Consider the following 26,659-nt stretch of genomic DNA (forward strand, 5'->3'; position numbering starts at 1 on the left):
ATGCAGTCTGGAGAAGAAACCTTCCAAACCTGAGACAGCTGGAGCAGTTGGACCATGCTAACTCCACACAGAAAGCCTCAGGAAGCTTCTTGCTGTGACGAAACTAACCAATGAGCCACCGTGCTGTATATAACAGGTCCGGCTTATTAGGTTCACAATTAAGGTGGACATAAACATAGTTCTATTCACCTTTTATCAGAGGAGAAGTAGCTACACTGCTTGCACAGTATCTTTTAAATAATAGCTACAACACTGTCATGAATTCATATTGCTAACTAACTAGCAATGCAATGGCCAGTCCATCATCAGCTAATTTAAGGAAATTTTCTGACACATTTACACTGGAAGGAGGTCACTTAAGGTGTGAAATAATTCCCAGTTTTGACCTCTGACTTTCAAGGTAAATAGAACAAAATAATTCATAATTATTCCAAAGCATTATTTAACACATAGAAACAACATAGCAACACATCCACTGTTATAAAGTGAACATGTGTATCTCTGACTTAATCTACCGTATTTTCTGGACTATAAGCCGCTACTTTTTTCATAGCTTTTGAACCATGCAGCTTATACAAAGGTGCTGCTATTCTGTAGATTTGTCTTCCACTGCTCGGGGCGCTCTAACCGGAATTAGAATCAAAACTAAGACAAAATAAATGCAAAGAAGAATACGCTACTTCTTCTTTAGCAGATAGAAGTAGGTAGAAGCAGATTTCAAACAGATAAATAGATAAATAAATACCGGTTATTTTCTCTTGGTTCTGTCCCGTTTTAATCAGCAAAGTTGCTGCCGTGTTAAAAGACACTGTTAGGAAAGGATCTATTTAGGTACAAACATGTACATCATTTACAGTTCAAAATCCTTCTGTACATGTAGTAAATATCTAATCTAACAACATAAATATCGGCGGCTTGCATATCTTTTTTTTTTAAATAGAGCGGATGCGGCTTGTATACAGGTGCGGCTTATAGTCCAGAAAATACGGTAATCAGTCAAATTAGCTCAGTGTTTGAGGCACGAAAACAGCCCTGTTGGATTCTAAAGTTCCTTCAATTCAATTCAGTTTTGTTTATAAAGATCTAAATCACAACAAATGTCCTCTCAAGGTGCTTCAAGAATATAATGCAAGTCATTCCGACTCATCTTTCATCCATCTTCCTTATTTGAGGTCGGGTCACAGGGACTTTCCTCTCCCAGCCATGTCGTCCAACTCATCTGGGGGATCCCGATGCATTCCCTGGGGTCTCATTTCAGTGGGACATGCCCGGAAAACTTTTCCAGGGAGGCGTCCAGGAGCCATCCTCACCAGATGCCCAAGCCACCTCACCTGTCTCCTCTCAGTTTGGAGGAGCAGCGATTCTACTCTGAGCCCCTCCTGGAAGACCAGATCTATGAGTACTACAGTAGAAATACTGTATTTCTGAGCTACACTGCTGGCATGGATACTGGATAAATAACTATCTGCCTTGCCTATTTGGGCCAAAGCAAAGCCATATGTGAACGAACGAACGAACGAACGAACGAACGAACGAACGAACGAACGAACGAACGAACGAACGAACGAACGAACGAACGAACGAACGAACGAACGAACGAACGAACGAACGAACGAACGAACGAACGAACGAACGAACGAACGAACGAACGAACGAACGAACGAACGAACGAACGAACGAACGAACGAACGAACGAACGAACGAACGAACGAACGAACGAACGTAAATGTAAATGTAAATGTACTTTATTTATATAGCACCTTACATCGACCTACAGGTGAACCAAAGTGCTGGGAAGTGGGCATTTCCAACAAACGTTGGTTGGAGGATCTCAGAGCTCTGCCAGGCTCACGCACCGTTAAAAGCTCTGATAAATAAGTAGGGGCAAGGCTGTTCAGAGCTTTAAAAATAAACATGAATGTATGAATGAATGAATGTATGAATGAATGAATGAATGAATGAATGAATGAATGAATGAATGAATGAATGAATGAATGAATGAATGAATGAATGAATGAATGAATGAAAATGTATCAAATTATGATTGATAAACTGCTTCCTGGTACTTGTTTATGTTAGTGTCCACACGGGACAATTTAAAATATTTCAGCGATGGGTCTGTTTCCCATCACGTCATAAACATCCTTTGTGTTATCTCTGTCAGTCCGATTCATAATTACTGGACATGATATTCTTTGCCAATGTTAGAGCCTCTCTCTCTTAAAAGCTAATTCCACACTAAAAACAAAAAAAGAAACACTTGAATAATCTTTGTTTTATTTGGCTATGAAAAGTCTAACAATTATTCCCTTTCACATGCTGATAAGGGAGTTCAAGGTTATGGACTTTGTTGCTGGTTGTCCTTGTAGTACTCCGAAGTTCTGGCACGCAATGTAGTCAATTGTGTTACTTTCCAGGGTGTGTGTGTGTGTGTGTGTGTGTGTGTGTGTGTGTGTGTGTGTGTGTGTGTGTGTGTGTGTGTGTGTGTGTGTGTGTGTGTGTGTGTGTGTGTGTGTGTGTGCTATTTTGTGACTATGTCAAAACAGGTTTGTCTGGAATCAGTGACGAAACACCAACCTGAGAGAAAAGACATGACAGATACGACATCAGCTCTACGGCCCTCTTCTAACTTACATGTATACCGAACATTACAAGTCCCTTCATTGGACTTTCACTCATTCCTTACATGCTCCCAAACACGGACAGCACAGTCGTCAAACAGCAACCAATGGCAAAGGTTCTGTTTATTTCAGAGAGACTGTCTGTTGACACAGAAGGGCCTCTTTGGATGAAGCAACAACCCATCAATGATTAAACTATTTTTGGGGGAACAAATTAAGGATAATACAGTACAAAAGAAATTTGATTTTCTGTGCCCATGTTGACTTGTGGACTAAAGAAAAAAAATGAAAAAAAAAAGTACTGAAAACACAAAGTACTGAAAATGCCAATGTAAACACACCCAGCGCTGACAAGCGCCGCACTGGTGACACGGTTAGCATCAGTTCAAGGACGTCTGATTTCCCCACAGCCTGCTTTCAGAGGTTTTCAACAACAACCTTTTTATTTCACTCCTGTCAATAAGAGGATATAAACATGGGAAACACACAGAAAACGATGCAGTGACGGAAAATAGCAGACGTCCCTCAGCTTTTTCACATTTACACCAGCTGCCTGTGCAAAGCTAACAAGTGGATATATGTTTCCATGTGTGTGGTGTTTGTGTATGTGGGTGGGAATTCATGAAGCAGCCTGTTGTCATGTCGAGATAAAGGGGGGGGGGTTTGGAGGAGCTGGATGACATGGACAGGAATGGACAGTTTAATTAATAACCACCATCCATTTCTCCCTGACCTCAAATGGTCACACATGCTCTCACTGGAGTCCAGGCACAAGTACCTTAATGGTCCTCAGCAAATATTAATGGATCTGTAGCTCAAGCTTGGATATCAGGGAAAAAGGAAAAGAAAAGTGGAAAAAATCAGGGAACAGGGGAAAGAAAAGTGGCAGAACAAGACAAAAGTCAGAAGGAAGGAATTTTCCATCAGCTGACCAGGAGAAGGTATGAACTGTAATATTTTGTAAAACATGTTTCACAAGAGACTTTTTATGAGCCCGCAGTGTGCCTCTGGACTGGAAAGGTATGTATGTTTGATGTGTGGGCTGGAGGTTTCCGAATCTTTGTGGGTTGCGTTTTGTTCTCAAGGGAAATTACACTGAGTTAATTAAAAAGAGTGGCGGCGTGATCAATAAAAGTAATTTCTTTCGTACGACCATTCGGTGGCCTTGACAGCTTTTAGCACTTTTCTGTTAATATTTAAGGACATTTCTCATCTAGTGTTCAGGTTTTACTAAACTGTAACTGCTAAGTCTGAGAGCTTTACTGTAGGGATAATAAAATGACCTGAAGAGTGACAACATTGATCTTCTTGTACGTCCTGTCAAGTAGAGCCTAATCTGTCATTAATAGTGTTCTCGAATATATAATCAAACAGATTATGTACATACAACTGTTCTGACAGCAACACTTACTCTGTAGTGACCTGACCTTCATCCTGCAGACAGCGGCTGCACATATCTTTGTGTGGGAGAAATCTGTCACCTGTGTTGATGTTTAACAACTCTGTCACTCAAGACTTGGATGATCTGTGCTTGTGTTCGATACATCTTCACTAAGATTTCCAAATCAAATTTTTTTTTCATAGGCCAACAAAGGCGTACTGGAACCTTGCGGGCCAACTTTGTTTCTGCACCGGGGAAAGGAAATCCTCCTGAATGAATGAGTGGGTGGGCCCCGATATCAATGTGGTGGGAGCGATGCAAATCCCACCTGGAGATGACTTCCCCATCTCAGAGATCTCAGAGAGCACCCATTTCTTTGGTAAGAGCTTGGCAGGAGCCAGTCTAATAAAAATAAATGTATAAATAAGTAAATCAATCAATCAATATGCTAATGCTAATGTGCATCCTCAGTGGCCAAATTAATGTTTGTCTTTTGAATGTTGAGTTTTTTGCACATTTTGAATTGATTTTTAAGCTGAATGGATGTTGGAAAACTAACAAAGTCTTATAAGTAACACTCTAATCTGAAGGTTTTGACCTGATAATAACTTTTGAAGGGAATTAGCCTACGCAAATGACAAGACCAGAGCAAAATATTGACATTTCACATGTCTATAAAAAGTTGGAAATGTAAAATCTCAAAATGTTCATTTACACGGGTGAGAGTACACCTCACAGTCCCGCACAAGCATGGCTTTGTGAACCAGCTAATTATCCTGGAGGCAGAAGGGGTGGTGACAGATGTGAGTGGACATAATTATTCCATTATTATTCCTTTGTTTTACCTTAAACCCGCTGGCTTGAGTTTCTTATGGATTTTAAAGAGATTATCGAGTGGCATGAGACTATGGTTTTCTAATCCTGCATAATCCTCACAAAGTGTCACTTGTGAAGGTGAGAGTGACACCAGGCTGCCGGGACTGACAGATACATGATATCTCTCTTGAAAAATAATATATTAATAGGCTCTTCCTAAAATAGAAAATCCTGGGTTCAAAACATGGATAGGGACTTTCTGTGCAGCGTCTCCACGTTCTCCCGCGCTTGTGTGGCTTTTGTCTGAGTATTCTGGTTTCCACAGTCTAAAAACATGTACGTCAGGTTAAATGGTGACTCTAAATTACCTACAGGAGCGAGTGTGAATGTGTGGCTGTTTATCCACATGTGAGATTATTTTTATGTATTGAGCAACACAAAATGTTTAAATGGATTTACTCTGGGCATTATTGATTGTATTACCAAACATCCAGGGATTGTAATTTCCCTTGTTGGATGGATTTGTTAACTTTACATTAAAAAACACCGGTCTTAAGTGTTTTTCTGTGCCAAAGAGGTATATGGCTTAATATAATTTAAGAATACCAGAAATATCTCCCTCCAAAGTTATCATTCAATTGAATAAACAATTCTAAATACTGTAATAGGAAATATGAGAAATGTAAACTCAAAAAACAGGATTAAAGTTTCCGGTGAGGCTGGACATTCACGATGGGTGTGGCTTGCTGACGTGGGTTCGGGACACCTGCAGTCGGTCTGAATTATAACAACAAGCACTTCATTTTGGAAGAGCAGACGTGCAGCAAGCAAAACGGAAAATCACACAAAAAGCTCTAAACCAGTGATTATCAATGGATGGGTCGCAAACCCATTTTCAGTCGCATGTAAATTTGAAGCTCTCAGGCAAAGCTGCATATTTTCGAATCTTTTTAGAACTTCTTCTCATTTGTTTTTTATTTCAAGTAATTTACACAAAAAAAACACCAGCTGAGTCTATTGAAAATGGCTGTTGCTGAATTGTTTTGATTGTTCTTGATTAAGTGACTGAACAGTTTTACTAAAACAGGGCTTTTTAGTGGGTAGTGGGTAGCTATATATTTCTTTTTGAAACTTTTTCTCACTCGTTGTCATTTTTTTTGTTTCACGTTTGTGCATGGCAGCTCTGGTAATTATGAGGTTTAAACTGCACGATCGTGTCATTAATAAACACATTTGTTCTCGATGCGGGTCGTGGCTCATGCAGGATGTAGCCCTGCCTTTTGCCCGAAGAGAGCTGGGATTTGCTCCAGCAGCACCCTGCACTGGAATAAGCAGCTGTAGAAAATGGCAGGATGGATGGCTTGGGGCTTGACATTAAGCTGATGATGAGACTGACTGCTCTAAACACATTTAAATGAACACAAGAACAATATTGAGTCAGTGTAGTTTATCTGAATAGTGCCATTTCATGACAAAAGACAGTTCATATAGAAAGCAAAGAATTCCCATTAAACCCAGTTTGTTGCAATCCATTTGTAATCGTATTCATTCAGGTGAATGCCGTTCCTCACCTACAGAGTTCTCGCATTAGCCAGTCCATATCATCTCTGCACGCTGCAAAGAGCAGTTGTCTGTACCCAGACCTGTGAACGACTTCACACATCAGCAGCTACTTGTGAGGAAGTGAGGAAATGTGACGACAGGGTTAATGAGTAGCCTGTTGCAACCTTTGGTCCCCTTAGGATTTCTCTGGCAAATGGCAGGTACTGTAGCTGCTGCTCCTGAATCTTAAGCGGAGGGCTTTCCAAAGAAAAAATAAATGGGACATAACTTTTTTCTTCAGACATTAAAGAGGGACTGAACTCCAAAACAGAGCTGCAGAAATCAGAGTAAACGTTTTGACTCGTCTGTACGTCTGGTCATATGGAGATGGCCATGGTCCAGACGCAGTCATCAAGAGGTTAGTGTTTCAGTCTTCACAGACTGAGTGTGATTACTTTAAGAACAGGTTGAAACACCTGAAAAGACTTCATACTGTAAGACCAGAGAGATGATTTTTGTTTGGCTTTAAATTGCAATCAACCAACCTCTAAGGATTTCAAATCAAAGACAAAACCAGTATGACACACTCTTGGTCTACGCATAAGTAACCGTAAAGGACTGTTAACTGTGAACCCCATTATGCTCAAATTAGTGTCAGTTTCAAATGTATCAACTTGTCTAATGTGTTGTTACATGTAACTCTAAAAGACAAAGTGTGCTCTGTGCAAGCATGTTGTTAATCATTTATGGGTTTATAGTATGTTGTGTGAGCTGCTGACTGCTGTTAAGCTTGTTTCTACTCCAACCAGAAGTCAAGGATGTCATGATAGCAGGCAGTGGATACTGCAGAGACACTGATACATTTGATTTGGCAGAATTTATAATGAAGTTGTACACACTGTTAAATCTGTATTAAAATATAATCGTAAGATTGGGTCCAATGTCTCCCATTACTTAATCCTCTTCGTGCTAGGTAGCACATAAGGTCTTCACCAATGAACGCCAATGCTGTCTGTCTGCTGCCCAGTGCTGCACTTGGCCCCAGGTCCATCCAAGTTCTTTCATTTCTTTCTCGACCGATCTTCTCCAGGTCTCTTTGGGTCGGCCTCTTTTTCTCTTTCCTGGTGGTGTCCATCTCATGGCTACCCTTGGGATGGCGCTTGGGTCCATTCTGCATACGTGGCCTATCCACATCCATCTTTTAAGTTTGATGACACTTGACAGTGGGGTGAAGCCTGTGCTCCTGTAAAGGTCTGTGTTTGACACTGTCATGGGCCAGAATATCCTCAGTATTCTTCTAAGGCATCGTGTCTGAAACACATCCAACTTGTGACGGATGGCCTGTGTCCCCTTCCATGACTCTGCCCCATACAGTAGGACCCCAAGGACGTTGCTCTTGAAGATTTTCAACTTTGTTACTGTACTGATCTTTGATGATCTCCAAATGGTCTTTAATATGGCGAAGGCTCCCCTTGCCTTGGAGATCCTGCTCTGGACATCTCCCCCCGAGTCTCCGTCTGTTGTGATCTTGCTACCAAGATAGGTGAATTCCTGAACTTCCTCCACTGTGTTGTTGTTGATGATGAGGGGTTGGACCGATTTGGGGTGTAGCTTCATCAGTTTGGTTTTGTCTGTGTTTATGTTGAGACCGATTTGTTTGCAAAAAGTTACTAAGTCTTCTGTTTTACTTTGGATGTCCTGGTGGCGATGGGCTAGCAAGGCAATGTCGTCTGCATAATCGATATCTTCCAGAGTATCTGTAAATGTCCATGTTATTCCTCTTTTATTTTCTTTCGTGGTCTCTTCCATGAGCCAGTCTATGCATAGTGAGAAAAGTAGTGGGGATAGCAAGCAACCTTGTTTGACTCCGGTCTCCCATAAACCCTTTCAAATCACAGGGGATGGTTTTGAAATCACCCATTACCTGCAGTTCCAACTTGGCTTTTTGAAGAAGGTTGACATTTTTCAGGTGATTGTCTTGGTTCTGCAGCTCCAGTGTCAATGTTTTGGTTCAAGGTCTTCATTTTCAGCCATTGCTGAACCAGTTAGTTAATGAGGATTATTCTTCACAGATGGGGGTCTGCCTGCTACGGTGTCCCACAGGGTTCAGTGCTAGGGCCCATCCTGATCAGTGCAGCCTTTGGCACACAGGATCAGTTCTGTGATGTGCTGTAACATGAACAAAGTCAGATATAAGCATGTGGGAAGTCAAATAATTCATATCACATATTTCCAGAACAACAACAGAGTTTAAAACAAAATAAATACTGATGAATGGGTTAATGTCTGGATAATAACAAACTGATTGTTATCATGTTGGTTTTGTTAGGTGATAATAGATCCAGACGAGTTTATAGCACAAGATAATGGATAATTATGGGATGGCTGCAGTTTTGACAGGACATGAATAATGACTAAAGATAAATGAATGAAAAAGGACAGTTTCTTTGCCAGATTTCTATATTTCTTCAGTTGGATTTTTAGATGCCCTCTTCAGCGTGAGGCGAGGGCACGTGCCAGTTACTAAGTAGCCAGCTATGCCATTGTTAAATAAAATAGACTGTCAAACATTGACTTTAAGATGTGCTTTTGTTGCTCGTCTGCATCCTCCTGGGCCTCTGGGTGACAGCGCAAGATTCTTGGGTAGGGCGCTGGCTTTATTTTGACCGCACCTGTGACAGTCTGAATAAAAGATATGCCTGGTGGAGCCGAAGAAGGCCTTTGTGTCTTTTGCCTTGTAATTTTTTGATATCTGCACTGCAGTTTCTGAGGTTTTTTTTTAAAAAAGTCGAGTAAAGTTCTCTTTATTTCTTGACTCTATGCTCTTCTCCATTTAGTGTTTTCTAAAGCATGCAGGGAAGCCAAGTTAATTATACACATCATGCCATGTTATCACATTACATAGATTTTCTGGCTGTTTTGAGGGAAAAGTAATTGATGAAAATTGACATACGTTGAAGCATTTTCTTTTCTTCTGCACTAATTCTTCTGCACCACATTCAATAAAAACTGTAAAATCTGGGCCCTGACAGAAAACATTTGCGTCAGGTTTATTGGTGGTTTTCTAAATTGCCTACAATATACATATGATAGACTCAATCGCGTATGGGTGAAAAACCCCCGGACGCCTCACCAAGCAGGTGCCTGTGACCCTTAATAGGAATGAGCAGGTATGTCTGCAAAAGTACACAGGAAGTACTTGGATGGTGCAAACAGTAAGAAAATCCAGTGTTGAACACTGCGGACTTAATGTACTCAGTGGTTGCTATATACTGGAGGTGGTGAGACACTCATTAAAAAGAAGATGGAGCCAAGGATGGCTCAGTTGTGACGTAATACAAGAGGGGAGCCATTGGGCAGTAACCAGTACTCGAGTTGAGGGGGGATGAGGGGGGATGGCATCCCCCCTGAAATAAAAATGGTCAAAATCATCCCCCCCCTGTAAAACTGCCATCCCTGTCATTTCATCAATGAATGTGGTTTTACTGCTATTTCAACATTTGGAGTCATCACCAGAAAAATAACACCAGAAAAATAACTTATTTGACAATTTTCACCTGTTTCAAGTAGATTTTCACTTGAAATAAGTAGAAAAATCTGCCAGTGGGACCAGATTTATCTTCTCATTACAAGCAAAAAAATATTGTTCCATTGGCAGATTTTTCTACTTATTTCAAGTGAAAATCTACTGGAAACTTGTTTTTTTTTCCAGTGATGAGTCTTGTTTTAAGTGTAATAAGATTTTTTACTAAAATGAGACATTCTAACTAGAAATATGACAAATTTTCTTATTTTGAGTTTTTGCAGTGATCCATTTTACTTATCCTGTGAAGGACAGAGTCATATTGATAAGTTCAGAAAACTGTTTTTTATTGTTGTGTTTTGATGTATTTGATGTAAGCCCAGTGGATATTTAAAGCTTACAGAAGGCTGCATTTAACTGCTGCTATGTCATTCTTGCAGTGTTTCTGCAGGTGTTTTGGTCAGTGCTATTATTTGTAATATATTATATTATTTGTAATCAGCACTAATTATCTGTCCCCATATGATAAAATCCACCATCCCCCCTGATTTTTTTTTACAACTCAAGTACTGGCAGTAACACAGCAGTACCTCAGGTAAAGCAACTGGAGCACTTACACAATGGGTCAGTATTCATTTGCACCACAGGAACCTACGTAAGTACATTGTGTGCAGAGTATGCTGTGTTTCAGAGTTCTTATGCAGACATGGCATTTGTTCTCCTCCTCCCCTTAAAGTATGTGTGCTGTAATTCCTGGTTGTGATCTCCGACCTCATGCTTGTTCCTCTTTTGGTTTGGGGTTTTCATGTGATTCCCTGGAGTATGCAGCATTTTCAAGATAGATGAAGGATATTATTGTTACTCCTGTGTGCCTGGTCTCCCAACACCTTCATTGGGACTTATTGTGAAATTACAATCTTACAATGTGAGCAAGGTTGTTATCTGAGCTACTGTATCTATTGGTGATAATGTAATGGCCTGCCAATTTACTGAATACTGAATTTTATGATAAAACAGGCTGTAAAAATTGTATTTTGCCTGTCACTCAAAGTTTTCGTATTAAATCTTACATTTGTATAGAAATAAAAACAAACGGTAAATGCATTTCAAAAAAGTTACGAAAAATAATCTAACTGGACTCTGTATTTTGTCAATAAAGGCCTTGTATTCCTGATTTTGAAGCATGTTTCTGCTAATGTTCAACACCTTTCATACTACCTGTTTAATCAGGGACTACCTTTTCATAGAATACTAAAGCTTCCTCCCACGGTCCAAAACCATGCTTCTTAGGCTGACTGGTGAATGGAAATTGACCCAGGATTGTGTGTGGTTGTTTGTCATCTGTTTGGCCCTGCGATCCTTGAAGGTATTGGAGCAGCACTAGATAATGGATGGACAAATGATTAGGGAGTCTTGTTTTACTGGTGTAAAAAAAAATGATAAGACAAAACACCTCAGCCTTTCATTACAGTGGCTAAGACCCAAGGACACAGTGATGAGGGGAGATAAAAAAGTTATTAAACTGTAAAAATTAGGAAATGACACAGTGAATTTCTAAATCAGTTAAGGATAGACAGTCCAACCATCAGGGCAATTGTTATGAACTTTAAAGCGACAAAATATGTTAATAATCCCCCTGGAGGAGAGTGACTCAATGCAGAGCTGCAAACATTTATATAGTCCCAATAAGAAAGTTTCAATAATAGTGTTACAATCTTGGGATGTTTGGTAGAGTTGTCACACAAAAGGTACTTGTTCCTGTTATGTAACAACTAACTAAAGAGACTGGCTCATTCAGTGGGACACTGGTTCAGGTGGAACAAACAGAAAGAAACACTCGTTTTGAAGGGCGTGATCTTCTTATGAGGATATATCAGAGAATGGATGAAATTCAAACAGAGATTAAATGAAATCCAAGCAACGTCTGCTCAACCTCTGGATGTTTAAAGCAGCTGATCCAGTTGGACCTTCATGAAAAACTCTGCAACAAGGTTTTCTGATCTAAATCCCTGGGGTAAAGTGACTCCTATGGAGCTAGAACAGTCTCATAATTCGCAAATGCACACACCATTTCACAAATGCACAGGACATGTTTCACAAATGCACAGGACAAGTTTCACAAATGCACAGAACAATTCACACGTGCGTAGGACAAGATACACAAATGTATTTTTGATGCGCACACAAATATAACCTGATTTACAAACGTTTTTTTGTCTGTGAGCTGCGCTGGATTTGCGTGTGACTGTTGAGACCCCCCTGACGTGACTCGATCCACAAATACGTTTTTTTTTAACACGGAAGGATCTGCAACCAATCAGATGTCTTCCTTTGTTTCAGCAAATCATAAGAGCGCACCCCACGTGGGGGACGATTTACTCCAATCAGATTAAAGGGGCGGATACACCTGCTGTTTGAACTGCGGTCCGTCTGGTTCTGAGCTGAATCAGCGGGACAATCCCATGTAACACGTCGTCCAACCAAACGGAGCAAATACAGAAATATCTCCGCTGTTTCTCATCATCAGTTGCTGCATCGGCAGGATTAAGAGTCTCCAGTCTCCAGACGGCTCTGGTTGAACGGCCCGACAAACCATCTCCGATCGCGCTGTTTTCTATACCGAGATCACAAGAAAAGCAGAGCAGTGATCTCCTCTCCATCCCGTGTTGCTGTCTTGTTTATTTGTCTTTACTACACCAACTCGAAATATTAATCACTTTTCTAAGCGAACGCAGTTCAAACAGCAGGTGTATCCGCCCCTTTAATCTGATTGGTTTACGAGTAAATCGTCCCCCACGTGAGGTGCGGTGGACATCTGATTGGTTGCAGTCTCAAAAGTCACACACAAATCCACAGACAAAAAAACAAAAAAAACATTTGTAAATCAGGTTATATTTGTGTGCGCATCAAAAATACATTTGTGTGTCTTGTCCTACGCACGTGTGAATTGTTCTGTGCATTTGTGAAACGGTGTGTGCATTTGCGAATTATGAGACTGTTCTAGCTCCAGAGACTCCTGAAGGATCAGAAGAGATTCTGTTTGGGAGAATTTTTGTGAGAAAAAAAACATGTATTACAGCATCTTCTGTTTTAATAAAACATTTATTTCTTTTACTCTCTTCCTGTTTCAGATATTCTGGCAGATCAAGGCAGTTCTTTCCTGCAAGATTCTGACATCTTACCCTTCACCAGCTTTCCCAGCATGCAGTACCCGCCCATGGAGCCAAACATGTCCTCCACTCCATACTACTCCAACCAGAACTATTACCCTCAGTACAGCGGAGACGAATGGTACTCGCACACGGGCATATATGAACTGAGGAAAGGACCCTTGGAGGGCAGTTATGAAGCTGACATGCAGGAGGGGTCCTCGGTTGTGCCGGCTGTCTGCAAGAGAACCCGTCACATGATGCAAACTGGAAGGATGAAAGGGGAGGAGCTGTGCGTTGTGTGTGGAGACAAGGCCTCTGGATACCACTATAATGCTCTCACCTGTGAGGGATGTAAAGGTGAGTGGACAGAGCATCACAGCTGGATTTTAGGATAATAGCAGCTGATGGGGCCAGGGGCGCCGCTAGGGATTTTGGGCCCCATGAAAATAATTTTTACCGGGCCCCCCAACACAGCGGTGAAATTTGTTAATGCTATTTTACATACAATGCATTTTAATGGTATTTTTGACTATCATTACCATATTTGTGAAAGAAGAGCAACATGACAGTAGGGGAAGAACTGAGCACTCTGAATACAATGGACTAATTAATGTTTATTAATTACCATATATAGTATTTCCTACAATATAACTATTTGTAATAGCATAGTCACCAATATGTAAACTTCTCTGATTGGACTGAGAGCGGTCACCCCAGTCTGCTGCACACACCACAGATGTTCCCCTCTGTTTTTACTGCAAGTCTTCTATTTAATTTTTTAAAAGGGTTTATGCTTTTTAAACCATTAAATTAATTAAAATTGTTCAAAATTACTTTTTGCAGGCGTTGATGTTTCCAAAACAAGTAAAGTTATTGTTACCAGGGCATTGAAAATAAAACATTTGTGATTATATGTTATTTAATAACTTAGTGTCATTATTTTTCTTTATTATAATTTTGATCATCATTAGGGGCCTCTCTGGGCCCCCCTCAATCATGGGCCCCTATAATCCGTATCCTTTACCCCCCCTTTTCAGCGCCCCTGGATGGGGCTGCAGAGGTTTTATAATCAATTAATCTGCCATTTATTATTTATTATCAACCTGCTGTTTATTATATCCACTCAGTTGTAAAATAAATAAATAAATTAACTAGCAGTGCGCATTTTTTCATAAATAATAATTAAAATGATAAACTGTATTCATATAGCCCTTTTCTAAACATTGTTACAAAGTGCTTTACATAGCAGCAGAGAGTTCAGTTCAATTTAAATTAGCTCTGAAGCCACCTAAAAACTAGAGTTAAACTCCAAATAAATACAGATAATACAAGACGATAAAGTGATATATTATAAATAGATAAATATAATAAATAATAGGAATCCTAGCCTATAAGGAAACCAACAGATAGAATCAAACCTTTTCTCTGACACATTTCCCCATCCTGATCAATCACGAGGAGACTGTGGAGGAAAAACTCCCCTTTTATTAGGAAGACACCTCTAGTAGAACCAGACTCAGGAAGGGTGGCCACCGGTTGAAGCTTGAGGGGATAGGAAAGAGGAGACAACAGCAAAAACCAAACAAGAAAACCTGCTGGTAAAAAGGAAGACAGGCTAAAAACAGGAATCATGTTATAAATAAAATTGGAGCAAAGCTGAGTTCTGATATTCTTTACTTTTTTTGTAAAATGAATATGGAATTTGTCAGGCAGTTCAGGATCAGATTCCGGCAAACGTGATGAGAATCCATTAATAACAGTATTAATTAGGTTTAACAGTTTTTTAGGACTATGATTGGCGATGGATATCAGTTGAGGAAAGTAGGCTGAACTTGCATCCTTAAATGCTTTCTGCTTTTAATATCACCTCAGTCAGGAAGAATGTCTTGTATGAAAATTGCATCAATTCGATCAAATATTCACTGTTAATGATCAGACTTAAATGCAAAGTTTGGCTTTGGCTTCATCAACTGTGACGTTAAAAGGTATTTATCCAAGATACATGAAGTTTGTACTCTTCAAAGTACATTTCTATGCAGTTAAAGTACGTTACAGTACACGTATAAACAAAATCCTGTTTATTTCACAGGCCTTAACCAATATTCTGATCTTTAAGCTTCATTCATGACAAGGATGTTTATATGTACATGGTTGGAATAGCTAGTAAAAAGTAATATGTGAGCATGTTGCAGTTAAAGCAGCTGGGCTCTAAACAGCAGGACGTCCCTCTTCCAGCATGTGTGATGGTTAAAGCTGGCTGAGGAGCAGGAATCTTTCACATGGGAGATAATTTACCAATATGTTCTGATGGTGCACCCAATTCCTTATCAGGGTGCTGTTAAAGATTTTGTAACAGCAGTATACAGTTACTTGTTATACACTGTGTACAAAGTACTATTGATTAAATATTTAATTGCCTGTCAAGGTCAGGTTATAAATCCATGTGCCATAAGAGATACTGTTTGTGTAACTGTGACCGACTAAGAGCAAAAATGACGAAATGGCACGATATTACAGCAGGAGTAACGTAGCCTTCCTCTTTTTAAAAAACTAGATGAAAGACAAAGTTAAGTTAAGACACTGAGCCGCCTCTCACTCCCACTGTCAACTTAGTGATGTTCCTGTCACACGACAGGTTGCATGGATGGAAGTGTAATTCCACACGGCCAGGTTGGATGAAGCCAGGAGTGTGGCAGGTGACTGGTACAGCCATTGGACTGAGAATAAGCTCGGGTCTACCTGGTGCTGCCGCCAGATTAGGTTCCCTCTCGTCTTTCTGCGGGACAATGCACGAGCAACCTGAGCTCGGCCACGCTAATGCATGTCATTGTGCTTAATGATGTCAGAATGTCTAGTAACAGCTCCAAAGATATTCTGTGTGCGTGTGTGTGTTTAAATGAGCGTGTTGCTATATCTGTGGGGTCTGGCTGCATTGTGTGGACAAAAACCGCTTAACGTTTTATGAGGTTAGACCTTTGGTTATAAGGGTCATATGATGGGGAACTAAGAAGGGTAGCCCAACAAACGCTGTCAAAACAAAGGGAGTGTGTGTGAGTGTACTTTTCCCTGTTGCTGTCTGGATCCAAGCCAGATGGGTTCATTTCTGCACATTATCTGAACAGTGTGAAAAATTCTCTTTTCACTCGGATTAAAGTAACAACTTGTCAATAACTACATCTCTTCCAGCAAAAGGATCATGTTTTATTAACATTACTGCTATAAAAATGGGCTGCTGTTACCTGAATAACTTTGACTGGAAGTGTAATCAATACACGAGTAGATACACTGAGCCAAGCGCAGCAGAGACGCAGGCGGCAGGAGCTCCAAAAAATGTGATTTATTGAAATAAACCTAGAGCGCTGCAGAGCAGGATTAACAAAAACACAAGCGCTTTAGCCAAAAAACCAGACCTGAAACCTGGGGCCTGTACTACGAAGCGGGATTTGGGGTTAGCGAGGTAACTTCAGGTTTAACCCTGGGTTTTCAGGACTACGACGGTGGTTCACTTCTTACCGGGGTACATCGCCATGGTAACTTATGCTGAACAGCTAACCTGCTCCGGAGCAGGTTATGTTCGAGATACAGATCGCCGGGTATAAAAGCACCGCCCACTGACCAATCAGCTCTCTTGGAAAATGGCATGCCCTTTCGAAGAGAATCCAGTGGAGCTCGGTGCGCGGATCGTGAGAGGATCCCTCCGATCTTCTTCTTGTCATTTTTTTTTCTGTTTGCTGCAAGTAATGTCAATGCTATTTCATTGTGCTTTTGTATACTGATATCATCCTAAAACAGAGAGTGATAGAAACACTAAAGCCTTGTACTTGTTGTACTTCTAAGATATGAAAGTGAGCCTACTTACCGCTTTGAATTATGTTTTTATATTTATTTTTTATTTGCTCCCATGTGTGTTTCACTCCGCTGGGGTTGCAGCTGAAGGAATGAGGCTACAATTGTCATACACGCCATACGAATACATCTAAGCAACACATGCATTTAACAGAATGGACAACTGTAATTATAGTCAGATCTACTTATGCCCTAATGATGGGGCAGTGATGTTTATATCCCTATGAACTTACGCATTTATACAGTCAGCGATCTTTTGCCAGCTGTCTTTCCTGCATTTTGCAGCTGCAACTGTGTTGCTTTTTGCCTGTATTATATGCCTATACTCATCATATTTCCGTAAAATTATTGTTTGCTCTTCGCTACTGAAATAAGCGGCTCTGACAGCGGACTTCTCCATGCTTGCGATTGGTCATGCGCTGAAAACACCGCCCCTTTTATGTGCACGCGCTCATATCCAGATTGGAGAAACCTGGGTTGATATACCGAGTTGATAACCCCCGTCGTGTGACCGCTTAGCGTGATTGCAATTGTCCGGGTTAGTGAATCTGGATAAGGAAAAGATATCCTGGGTATGTTGAACTTGCTTCGTAGTACAGGCCCCTGGAGGGCTCAACAGTACGGACCAGCAGAAAGACAAAACCAGATAAACACAGAAGGGTTGACGAGACACGGGTGCAGACAATCAGGGCAGACGAGAACCAGGGACGTCAAGACAGAAACTGAAACACAGACACGGGTTTCAAAATAAAACAGGAACTGACCAAACCGTGACATACTATTACTATTAGTAACAAGCAAGGATGTTGGTTTTCCGTGGAAGACTGCACACCTGCCCCCCGATTTGAATGTTGTCAGACCATTGAATAGTCATTATTAGTAGGGATGTGAATTGATACGATTTTTAGGATTCCAATTCCATTTTTGATTCTGCTTAACGATTTGGTTCTTTTATCAATTGTCATTTGGGTAAAAACGACAATACAGAGGCAAATGGGGGGAATATGATAGGCAATGCTCCTTGGTTAATTAGTGACCTGCAGTATAATTAGCAAGTATTGCAAGTTGCCCGGCCTGTTGTCGTCTTTTTTACTGAAATGTAACCAGACTTTCGGCGTCCGTATTGCTTGGGCGCCTTGTTTACTATTGACTACTGGCTTACGCACGTTGCATAGCAACATGCACAATGATTTCAGTCGTGCCCACTGGAATCGAAAAGGAAAACCGATTCAGAACAAGAACCGGTTCTTTATTTCCCACAAAAACGCTAATAATTTATTTCGCTTTTTTTTTTGGCCCCATTCCTGGATTAGTAGGGACCTGATGGAAATGCATCATCAAAACAGCAAAAGGATATCACAGTGAGAAAAAAAGAAGTTTTATTTTTCAACTTGGATATACATCCCTCATTGGATGTCGATGGATTTGGAGAAATCATTGATATGTGATATACTATACCATGACTGATACTCTTTCCTAAATTATTTTGAGGATATTTTATGAGGTATTATAAGATAATGAACAAAAGTGGCAGAATTGTAAATTAGAAAAATTAGAGCATTCAAGGCTCAATAAAAATAAAGATTCCCTGCCAGAAAACATGTGAAGGATGTTCCCTTGTTTGAACTCACTTTTTTTTTTTTATATGAAAGGAATACAAAACAACTGATAATGAAAAAATGATGGCTGAAATCTGACAGGTCCATGAAATGAATACAAGCGCAAATAGCTTTGAAAGTCTGTTGATGCTAGAACCTTCTGCCACTATAAAATACCCGTCAAAAAAAAAAGGTGCACTTTGCTCATTTCCATCACTCTCTCCTGTGTTCAGGTTTCTTCAGACGAAGCATAACAAAGAACGCTGTGTACAAATGCAAGAGCGGTGGAAACTGTGAGATGGACATGTACATGCGCAGGAAATGCCAGGAGTGCCGGCTGAGGAAGTGCAAGGAGATGGGCATGCTGGCAGAGTGTGAGTAAATGTGTTTGCTCAAAGACTTCCTCTCTAACATGATGAGGACAGAAGCAGTAGTCAACATAGGGTGGAAGAGGCCAATTTCAAACCCATTTCCACCATAAATATGTAAACATATGTGTTTGACAGTATCAGGGACCGCTGCAAGAGGTAAGGCATCAGTCTGTAGACTATAGACCAGGGGTTAGCAACCCGTGGCTCTAGAGCTGCATGCGGCTCTTTAGCGCCGCCCTAGTGGCTCCTGGAGCTTTTTCAAAAATGACAATTATTTTCTTTTTTTCCGTTTTTTTCTTCTATTTTTCTTTTCTTCTATTTTTCTTTTTTTCCTTATTTTCTTCTTTTTTTCTTCTTTTTTTTTCCTTTTCTTTTTTTCCTTTTTCTCTTTCCTTTTTTCCTTTTTCATCTCAACATTTCGACTTTTTTCTCAATATTTCGACTTTTTTCTCAACATTTTGACTTTTTTCTCGACATTTTTACTTTTTTCTCGAGATTTTTACTTTTTCTCGACATTTCCACCTTTTTCTCAACATTTCCACCTTTTTCTCGAAGTGCATCATGAAAAAAAAAAATCTTCCCCCAGTTCTAACTAACATAGAAACATGCAGAATGTGTTGCCTTCATTGTAAGGCTGATACAAGACTTTTCATTTTTTGCGGCTCCAGAAATATTAGTTCTTTGTGTTTTTGGTCCAATATGGCTCTTTCAACCTGTTGGGTTGCCGACCCCTGCTATAGACTATTACGTCACATATAACACAGTGCAAAAGTTAACTTTTATCACAGATCAGAAGTACTCAAACACACCTTCAGTCTTGCTGCTGTTATTAAAGGAAACTTGCTGGAGGCATTTTTGGTTTAAGTTATCTTAAGTTAGTTTAAGACTGTTAACATGCTGTTGTCTCTCTTTGAAATACTGCGCAAGCCCCCATGTGAGAGCAAAGCCCGTACATTTGCTGAAGATTGATGTGGACTCTATTAAAAACTGTGATAAGGAAAGAGCAGAACACAGACTGGACTCCTGTTGCTCATAAATAGTGCAGGGAAGCTGTGATGAATATTTTAAGGGTGGATGGCATAAACAACACTGCTTGCTGCTGCAACAAGAGCTCAGCATATTGCAGGGGTTTTTAACCCAATATGATAAAGAGATAATATTTCAGAGATGAAATTTTCAATTCATATTTTGCTGCTTTTCTCTTATGAGTTTCCTCTCAAGTTGAAACAATTTTTAAATTGTATTAAATTTGGCAGGAAGTTAGCTAAAACTGTGAATTTTTAGCAATAACGTGTTGATGAATATGTATTCTTTGTTCTGGGGGATGAATCGCGTACAGAAAAGGAAAAAAATAAAACAAAAATGCAAATTTAATTTCAAGAATCTGCTATATTGTATATATTTTAGCAAAGACTGAATCACATTTTTGACAGCGTGCAGGTTAAGGCCTGTGTGGTGGTAAAATATCAGTCATAAAAGAACCCAATTGCAACTTCATTGATCACTGCTGGATAGGGACCAGGAGGTATTTAACACACAAAATGAAGCTTTCGTCGATGCAAACAGGTCTCCTGACAGAGATCCAGTGTAAATCCAAGAGACTGCGCAAGAACACCAAGGCTTCCCCGGGACGGTCGACAGGAGACGAGACGGAGGGGACAGACAGCGCAGACAGCAAACAGGTCACCTCAACCACCAAACTGTCAAAGGTGAGGAGGACAACCTCTTCACAAATATTACACTTGATGTATTAAGTGAAACTGGGAGATCAACTTTACAATTTCTTTTAACATCCAGGAAAAGGTTGAAATCACTAAAGAGCAGCAGGCCTTGATGAGGTTCATCGTGGATGCTTACAACCGACACCAAATTCCTCAAGATGTTACCAAAAAACTGGTATTTTAATCTTTTTTTTTCAACCTCATGCCATATTATTATCATTTAAAAAGCTGGTTGGGATCGGTTTGCATCATAACATGCTTTGATGGCTTTCCCATCATCTTGAACTTTGTAGAGTTTTCACCGTTTGCTCTGTCTTCTCTCAGAAGAAATGATCTGTTCTTGTTGTTTCCTCCACCCCAGCTCCAAGAACAGTACAGCACAGAGGAAAACTTCCTCCTCTTAACAGAAATAGCCACAAATCAAGTTCAAGTGTTGGTGGAGTTTACAAAAAATATTCCAGGTAATTCTGAGCACCGTAGCATTTAGACACAACACTCGCTGGAGGTGGAAATGTACAGTATGAACAAGCCAGCTCATTTTTTTCTTGTAATGAGAGGTATTGTCCTTGGGCAGGTTTTCTGTGTCTGGATCACGAAGATCAGATCGCCCTACTGAAGGGTTCGGCTGTAGAGGCCATGTTTTTGCGCTCTGCTCAGGTCTTCAGCAGAAAGATGCCCAACGGACACACAGAAGTTTTAGAGGAGAGGATACGAAAGAGTGGTGAGTCTTTAAAATGTCTTGTATACTGAAAGATCTGTCAGCAATAATCTCTGTAAAAATCATTTAAAACTGTAAAACAGTATGGTAACGTCTGCTTCGGGGCCTCCACTTTCAACGGGCTGCACCAGCCAGATCCTTCTTTAATATTTGATCTGTGTGATTCAGCTGAGAGATGTGTCCTGACCTACTGATCTCTGGCCGGGTTTAGGTTACACATGCACACACACCTTCACTTGGTACAGTTTCTCCCTGTTTGGGTGCAGGTTTGTGTGTGTGCGTGTGCAGGACGACCTCTTTTGCACCATCAGGATTAAGTTATTAAAGATGCCCATTAGTGCTTTGCCACTTAAACATACACTATATCCAGTACTCGAGCTGTAAAAAAAGATCAGGGGGGATGGTGGATTTTATCATATGGGGACAGATAATTTGTGCTGATTAGAAATAATATAATATATTACAAATAATAGCAGTGACCAAAACAGCTGCAGAAATACTGCAGGAATGACATAGCAGCAGTTAAATGCAGCCTTCTGTAAGCTTTAAATATCCACTGGGCTTACATCAAATACATCAAAACACAACAATAAAAAACAGTTTTCTGAACTTATCAATATGACTCTGTCCTTCACAGGATAAGTAACATGGATCACTGCAAAAACTCAAAATCTTAACAAGAATATTTGTCTTATTTCTAGTTAAAATGTCTCATTTTAGTAAAAAAAATCTCATTACACTTAAAACAAGACTCATCACTGGAAAAAACAACAATTTTCACCTGTTTCAAGTAGATTTTCACTTAAAATAAGTAGAAAAATCTGCCAGTGGAACAAGATTTTATTGCTTGTAATGGGAAGATAAATCTTGTCCCACTGGCAGATTTTTCCTACTTATTTCAAGTGAAAATTTACCTGAAACAGGTGAAAATTGTCAAGTAAGTTATTTTTCTGGCGATGACTCTAAATGTTGAAATAGCAGTAAAACCACATTCATTGATGAAATGACATAAGGGATGAAAGGGGGGATGATTTTGACCATTTTTATTTCAGGGGGGATGCCATCCCCCCTCATCCCCCCTCAACTCGAGTACTGACTATATCAGTTTCAGCAGCTACTGAGCTGTTTACTGGCTCACATGTTTAGAAATCATTCAAATGTATGTGAGGTGTCATTATGTCAACCAGGCTGGACAGTTAGACAGACAGCAACTGTGACAGTGTGTGTGTGTGTGTGTGTGTGTGTGTGTGTGTGTGTGTGTGTGTGTGTGTGTGTGTGTGTGTGTGTGTGTGTGTGTGTGTGTGTGTGTGTGTGTGTGTGTGGTTGAATGGTGGGGATAAGAGATATTCACACTAAAGGCCAGTTTGGGAGAATAAGACAGCTTTGCAGTCTGAAGAGACCTTTGTTGCTTATCCAGAAATCAAGAGTGCTATTGTGCACTTCTCTCCCTCTGAGCCCCAGTGGCATTTCTCGGCGATGTGTCCGAGCAGTCACACTCTATCAGCTTGATGCGCGACGAAAGTCAGAGCTTTTCTCCATATGCAACAGAAAGCTGAGGGGAAAAAAACGTGCATTGAATTCATTTCGAGAGCAGTTTAAAATATCCATTCCAGTTTATGATTGAATTATTAGCTGAAAAGAGAAGCAGGGAAGGTGTGATTTATTTTGGTTTTATCTCACTTGGTGAAGGGTAATTATTTTATAAGGACTGTAATTGCAATAATAACTAATTGTATAAGGATTTGACTGGAAAGTATACACTCAAAGCTGATTAAAACATATTTCAGCTGAAATGGCTTCGTGAAATTATTCAGCGTTTACAGAATCACTTAATCTCGCGATAATGATCCCTCGATTCAGTCACGAAGTTTCATTCCCTCATTCCTGCCTCTTTCTCATTCAATAACACACAGAGAAAAACAGTGTGGAGCTTTTAAGAACTTGGTCAAGTTGTTCTTTCATCTCAGATTCTTCCTCCTCTTCTGTACTTCTCTTCTCGAGTGTTCGAACTAATAAAGTAAACCACAGGCCACTGACGTCCCTCTAGTTTTGAGTGTTTTTAATATGCTATCGCTTCTTCTGAGGAAGAATTTGCAAAAAACTACTCTAACTAACTGCAGTTATTCATGAAATATGGTGCAGCATTTTGGAAACGAAACCATCAGAATTTGGATCAGATCCAGAATGATTTGTTTGAAATTCTTAGAAAGGCCGTTATTGGTCTTTATGGACAATTTAAGTTTTTAACGATTAGGCTCTGCTTGCAAAGATTAATGTGATGTAGGTCCTAATAGTGTTTACAATGACTTTCACAAGTTCAGTCTAGAAGATCCAGTACAGTAATGTAAACTGAAATTCAGAAAGTTTAGATAGCATGTTCATACTTATCCAAATTAAGATAAAATAACTGTTGTTTTTTGTACTTTTTTTGTATATCTATTTGTTTGTTGTTATTTTATTTTTGTCTTTTTAAAGTATGTTTTGGAGCTACGTCAGTTAAAGAGAGGAAACTGTTCACTTCTTATTGAATAACTTCCCTTCTTCCTGTCCTCATCCAGCCCTCTGGAGAGCTCTGGAGAACCACCAGAAGGGGGCGCACTTGGGGGTTCTGCTGCAGTTTTTGTTTGTCAGTTGAATTTTCCTGTTCATCTGTAATATTTTCCTTGATGAACCAAAAATCTCAGAAGAATTCTAGCATCATAATATGTATATAACAAATACTGTAAAAAAAGAAAAAATAAGTATTTGTTCTATGTTTTGGTGAATGGATGCAAATGCAACCTTTGATTCCACATGCCCGTGTCACTTTGTTGGTGGCCACGTTGGTCTGAAAATGTGTCATTCAGTGAATGGTTTGGGGATTGATAATAATACTTTATTTTGAATTGAATTGAATTTGCAGAATTCTGTGACATCACAAGCCCGGATAAGATTATCAAATCATTTATTTTGTCCCAATTATTTTGTTGTACGTCTGAAATGGATAGTGCAAAGCTGTAGATCTGGTTCAAGGGGTTTACATTTTTACCTACATTTCAGCTAGTGTTGACATTTGGCAGAGCATTATTTAGAATTGAGCTCTGATTAAACACAACATTATAGTGTAATAATCATGATGACTAACTAGTCGTTTACTTGTATTTGACTACAAACAACCAGCTGTTACATTTTTGAGACACATTTGCATTTCAATGTTTGTTTCAGTTTTGTATTTGTGAGCAAAGCGAGGATGGTGGTTCGTGCTTGCTGCCTTGCAGCATGAAGGTTCCCACTCATGTGCCTGTGGGTTTTCTCTCCTGGGTACTGCAGTTTCCTTTTATAGTGTGAAAACATCCAAGTTAGGTTGGTTTTGCTTTGAGGAGGTTGTGACCTGTCCAGGGTGTACCCGACCTCTCTGATGACACGTGGGACCCTGGCTAGGATAAACTAGGGGACGGGCTCTGGAGAAGACAGTAATGCAGATCACATGATGTAGATATGGTGGCTCAAAGTGTTACTTATTAATATTTCTGCTTCTTAGACTCACAATCTCTACTTATTCTACTTACATAAAATAACTTTTTATTATGTGTTGACACATTTTTTCTGCACAGTCTTTGCTCCATCAGATTAGTTGATTAGTTCGTCAGAAGTGTTTACCGTTCCCAGCAGTTCGTTTTGGTAGATTCTGATCAAAAGTTACCCATAAACCCATCAGTTGTACTCCTCTTGTTTCTGTTGTGTTTATAAACATTATTCCTTTATTCCTTCATTTCTGTGCATGCACAAGTCCTGAAATGTCCCTCACATTTTCTCCATCTTTGTGAGAATGCGTGTTCCGAATTAAAGTGAATATTTTGAAGAAAAAAAAAACAGACAAACTTTTAAGTCAAGTCTCTTTTTTTCTGCAGGTATATCAGAAGAATTTATCACACCCCTTTTCAACTTTTACAAAAGTATCGGTGAGCTCCACATGGTGCAGGAGGAACAGGCTCTCCTCACTGCCATAACCATCCTGACACCAGGTGAGTTTGTATTTAGTCTATGATCCAGAAGTGGATTTCCTAAATCAGTAATCTACAACATGCAGTGCCTCAGAATTATATTGCGTGATCACAGTCCACTCCATTCCTCCTCAGATCGGCCTTACGTGAAGGATCAGCAGGCTGTGGAGAGACTTCAGGAGCCCATGGTGGATGTGCTGAGGAAGCTGAGCACCCTCCAGCACCCAGAGGAGCCGCAGTACTTTGCTCGGCTCCTGGGCCGCCTGACTGAGCTGAGAACACTCAACCACTACCACGCAGAGATGCTCACATCCTGGAGAGTGAACGACCAAAAGTTCACCCCTCTACTCTGTGAGATCTGGGACGTGCAGTGACACACGAGGAGCCGTGAAGGAGGTCGGGACGATGAGATGAACATTTCAGCTTGCAAGACTGCTTCATGTCCCGTGCAGGAATCTGTGTTTGTACTGGAGGATGTGAGGATCTGGAATTAAACTCTTGCACAATCTGGTTTGCCTCGGCTGGCCTGACTTATTTAGCTTGTCCGAGTATTATTTGTGTATAATGTGAGCTTTTATTCACTGCTCACTCAAGGTTTATCACTAATAATTGATGGCTGTTCATTCCATGTTCAAAAGTTGGGATTTAGCAAACTTTTTTGTGGGTTTTTTTTTTTTGGGTGCTTAGCAAATGCATACAAACATTGGAGTTTAGTCAAAGCCACAAAAGTGCTCCTGAGGGGTATAATCTTAGATTATCTGTATATGCGTGTGTAAGATTTACATTTTATGTGTCTGCTCAAAAACTTTTCAAGGGAAGGTTTACATGGAATATTGTTTTTACACCACAGAGGATACAGTTCTTCACTGTTTCTTAAGTTTTAAAGATACTTTGTCTCAACAAAGTTAACCAAAGGTTGATAACATAAACCAGAAATTGATTAAATATAAAGATGCAGAATTCAAGGTTTTTTTCTTTCTTTTTTTTGTTTATGCCTGAAATTCGCCTTCTGAGAATGAAAGCACTGTAATTAAGGACCATGTTTTTGCACATTTGAGCCAATTTTCTAATAACCAATAAACAGTATTTTCCATTTCGATCTGTCTTTTAAGTACACTCTTTGTTTCTTTTTCCTTCCAGCTTTTTAATGCAGTTTTTTCTAATTGTGGTGGAACTTCTCTATAAAGTTGTATCTTTAAATGTTACATAAGTAGTTTTTTGTACTTTTGAAATGATTCCAAAGTCCAACATCCACACAACATCCAAGTTTTTTTTCTCCAATAGAACTGCTCTTGAACACCCTGTAGCGCCATGTTTGTAGTCCAAACTTCTACTCTCATTTATCCACATCATCATGTAAAACATTTGCAGGTTGTCTGACCAAGGG

The 26,659-nt window shown here is 39.9% G+C and overlaps 1 protein-coding gene across 4 annotated transcripts; it reads left to right on the forward strand.

Moving 5' to 3' along the window:
- Nucleotides 1-3,361: 3,361 nt before the first annotated feature.
- On the forward strand, nt 3,362-26,369 carry nr1h4 (nuclear receptor subfamily 1, group H, member 4). 4 transcript variants are annotated; one of them, XM_061722123.1, is made up of 10 exons: nt 3,362-3,562; nt 4,206-4,381; nt 13,015-13,392; nt 18,713-18,853; nt 20,417-20,559; nt 20,648-20,746; nt 20,933-21,032; nt 21,146-21,292; nt 25,180-25,293; nt 25,408-26,369. In XM_061722123.1, the coding sequence occupies exons 2-10, from the start codon at nt 4,276-4,278 to the stop codon at nt 25,644-25,646; spliced, it is 1,467 nt and encodes a 488-aa protein (XP_061578107.1). In that variant the 5' UTR covers nt 3,362-3,562; nt 4,206-4,275; the 3' UTR covers nt 25,647-26,369. The 4 variants fall into 4 exon arrangements, with proteins under 4 accessions (XP_061578107.1, XP_061578108.1, XP_061578110.1 ...); XM_061722124.1 differs by having other exon boundaries at nt 20,417-20,532; XM_061722126.1 differs by lacking the exons at nt 3,362-3,562; nt 4,206-4,381 and adding an exon at nt 6,561-6,581.
- Nucleotides 26,370-26,659: the final 290 nt, after the last annotated feature.

This window comes from Cololabis saira, chromosome 5 (assembly GCF_033807715.1).
Source record: "Cololabis saira isolate AMF1-May2022 chromosome 5, fColSai1.1, whole genome shotgun sequence".
NCBI classification, from domain to species: domain Eukaryota; kingdom Metazoa; phylum Chordata; class Actinopteri; order Beloniformes; family Belonidae; genus Cololabis; species Cololabis saira.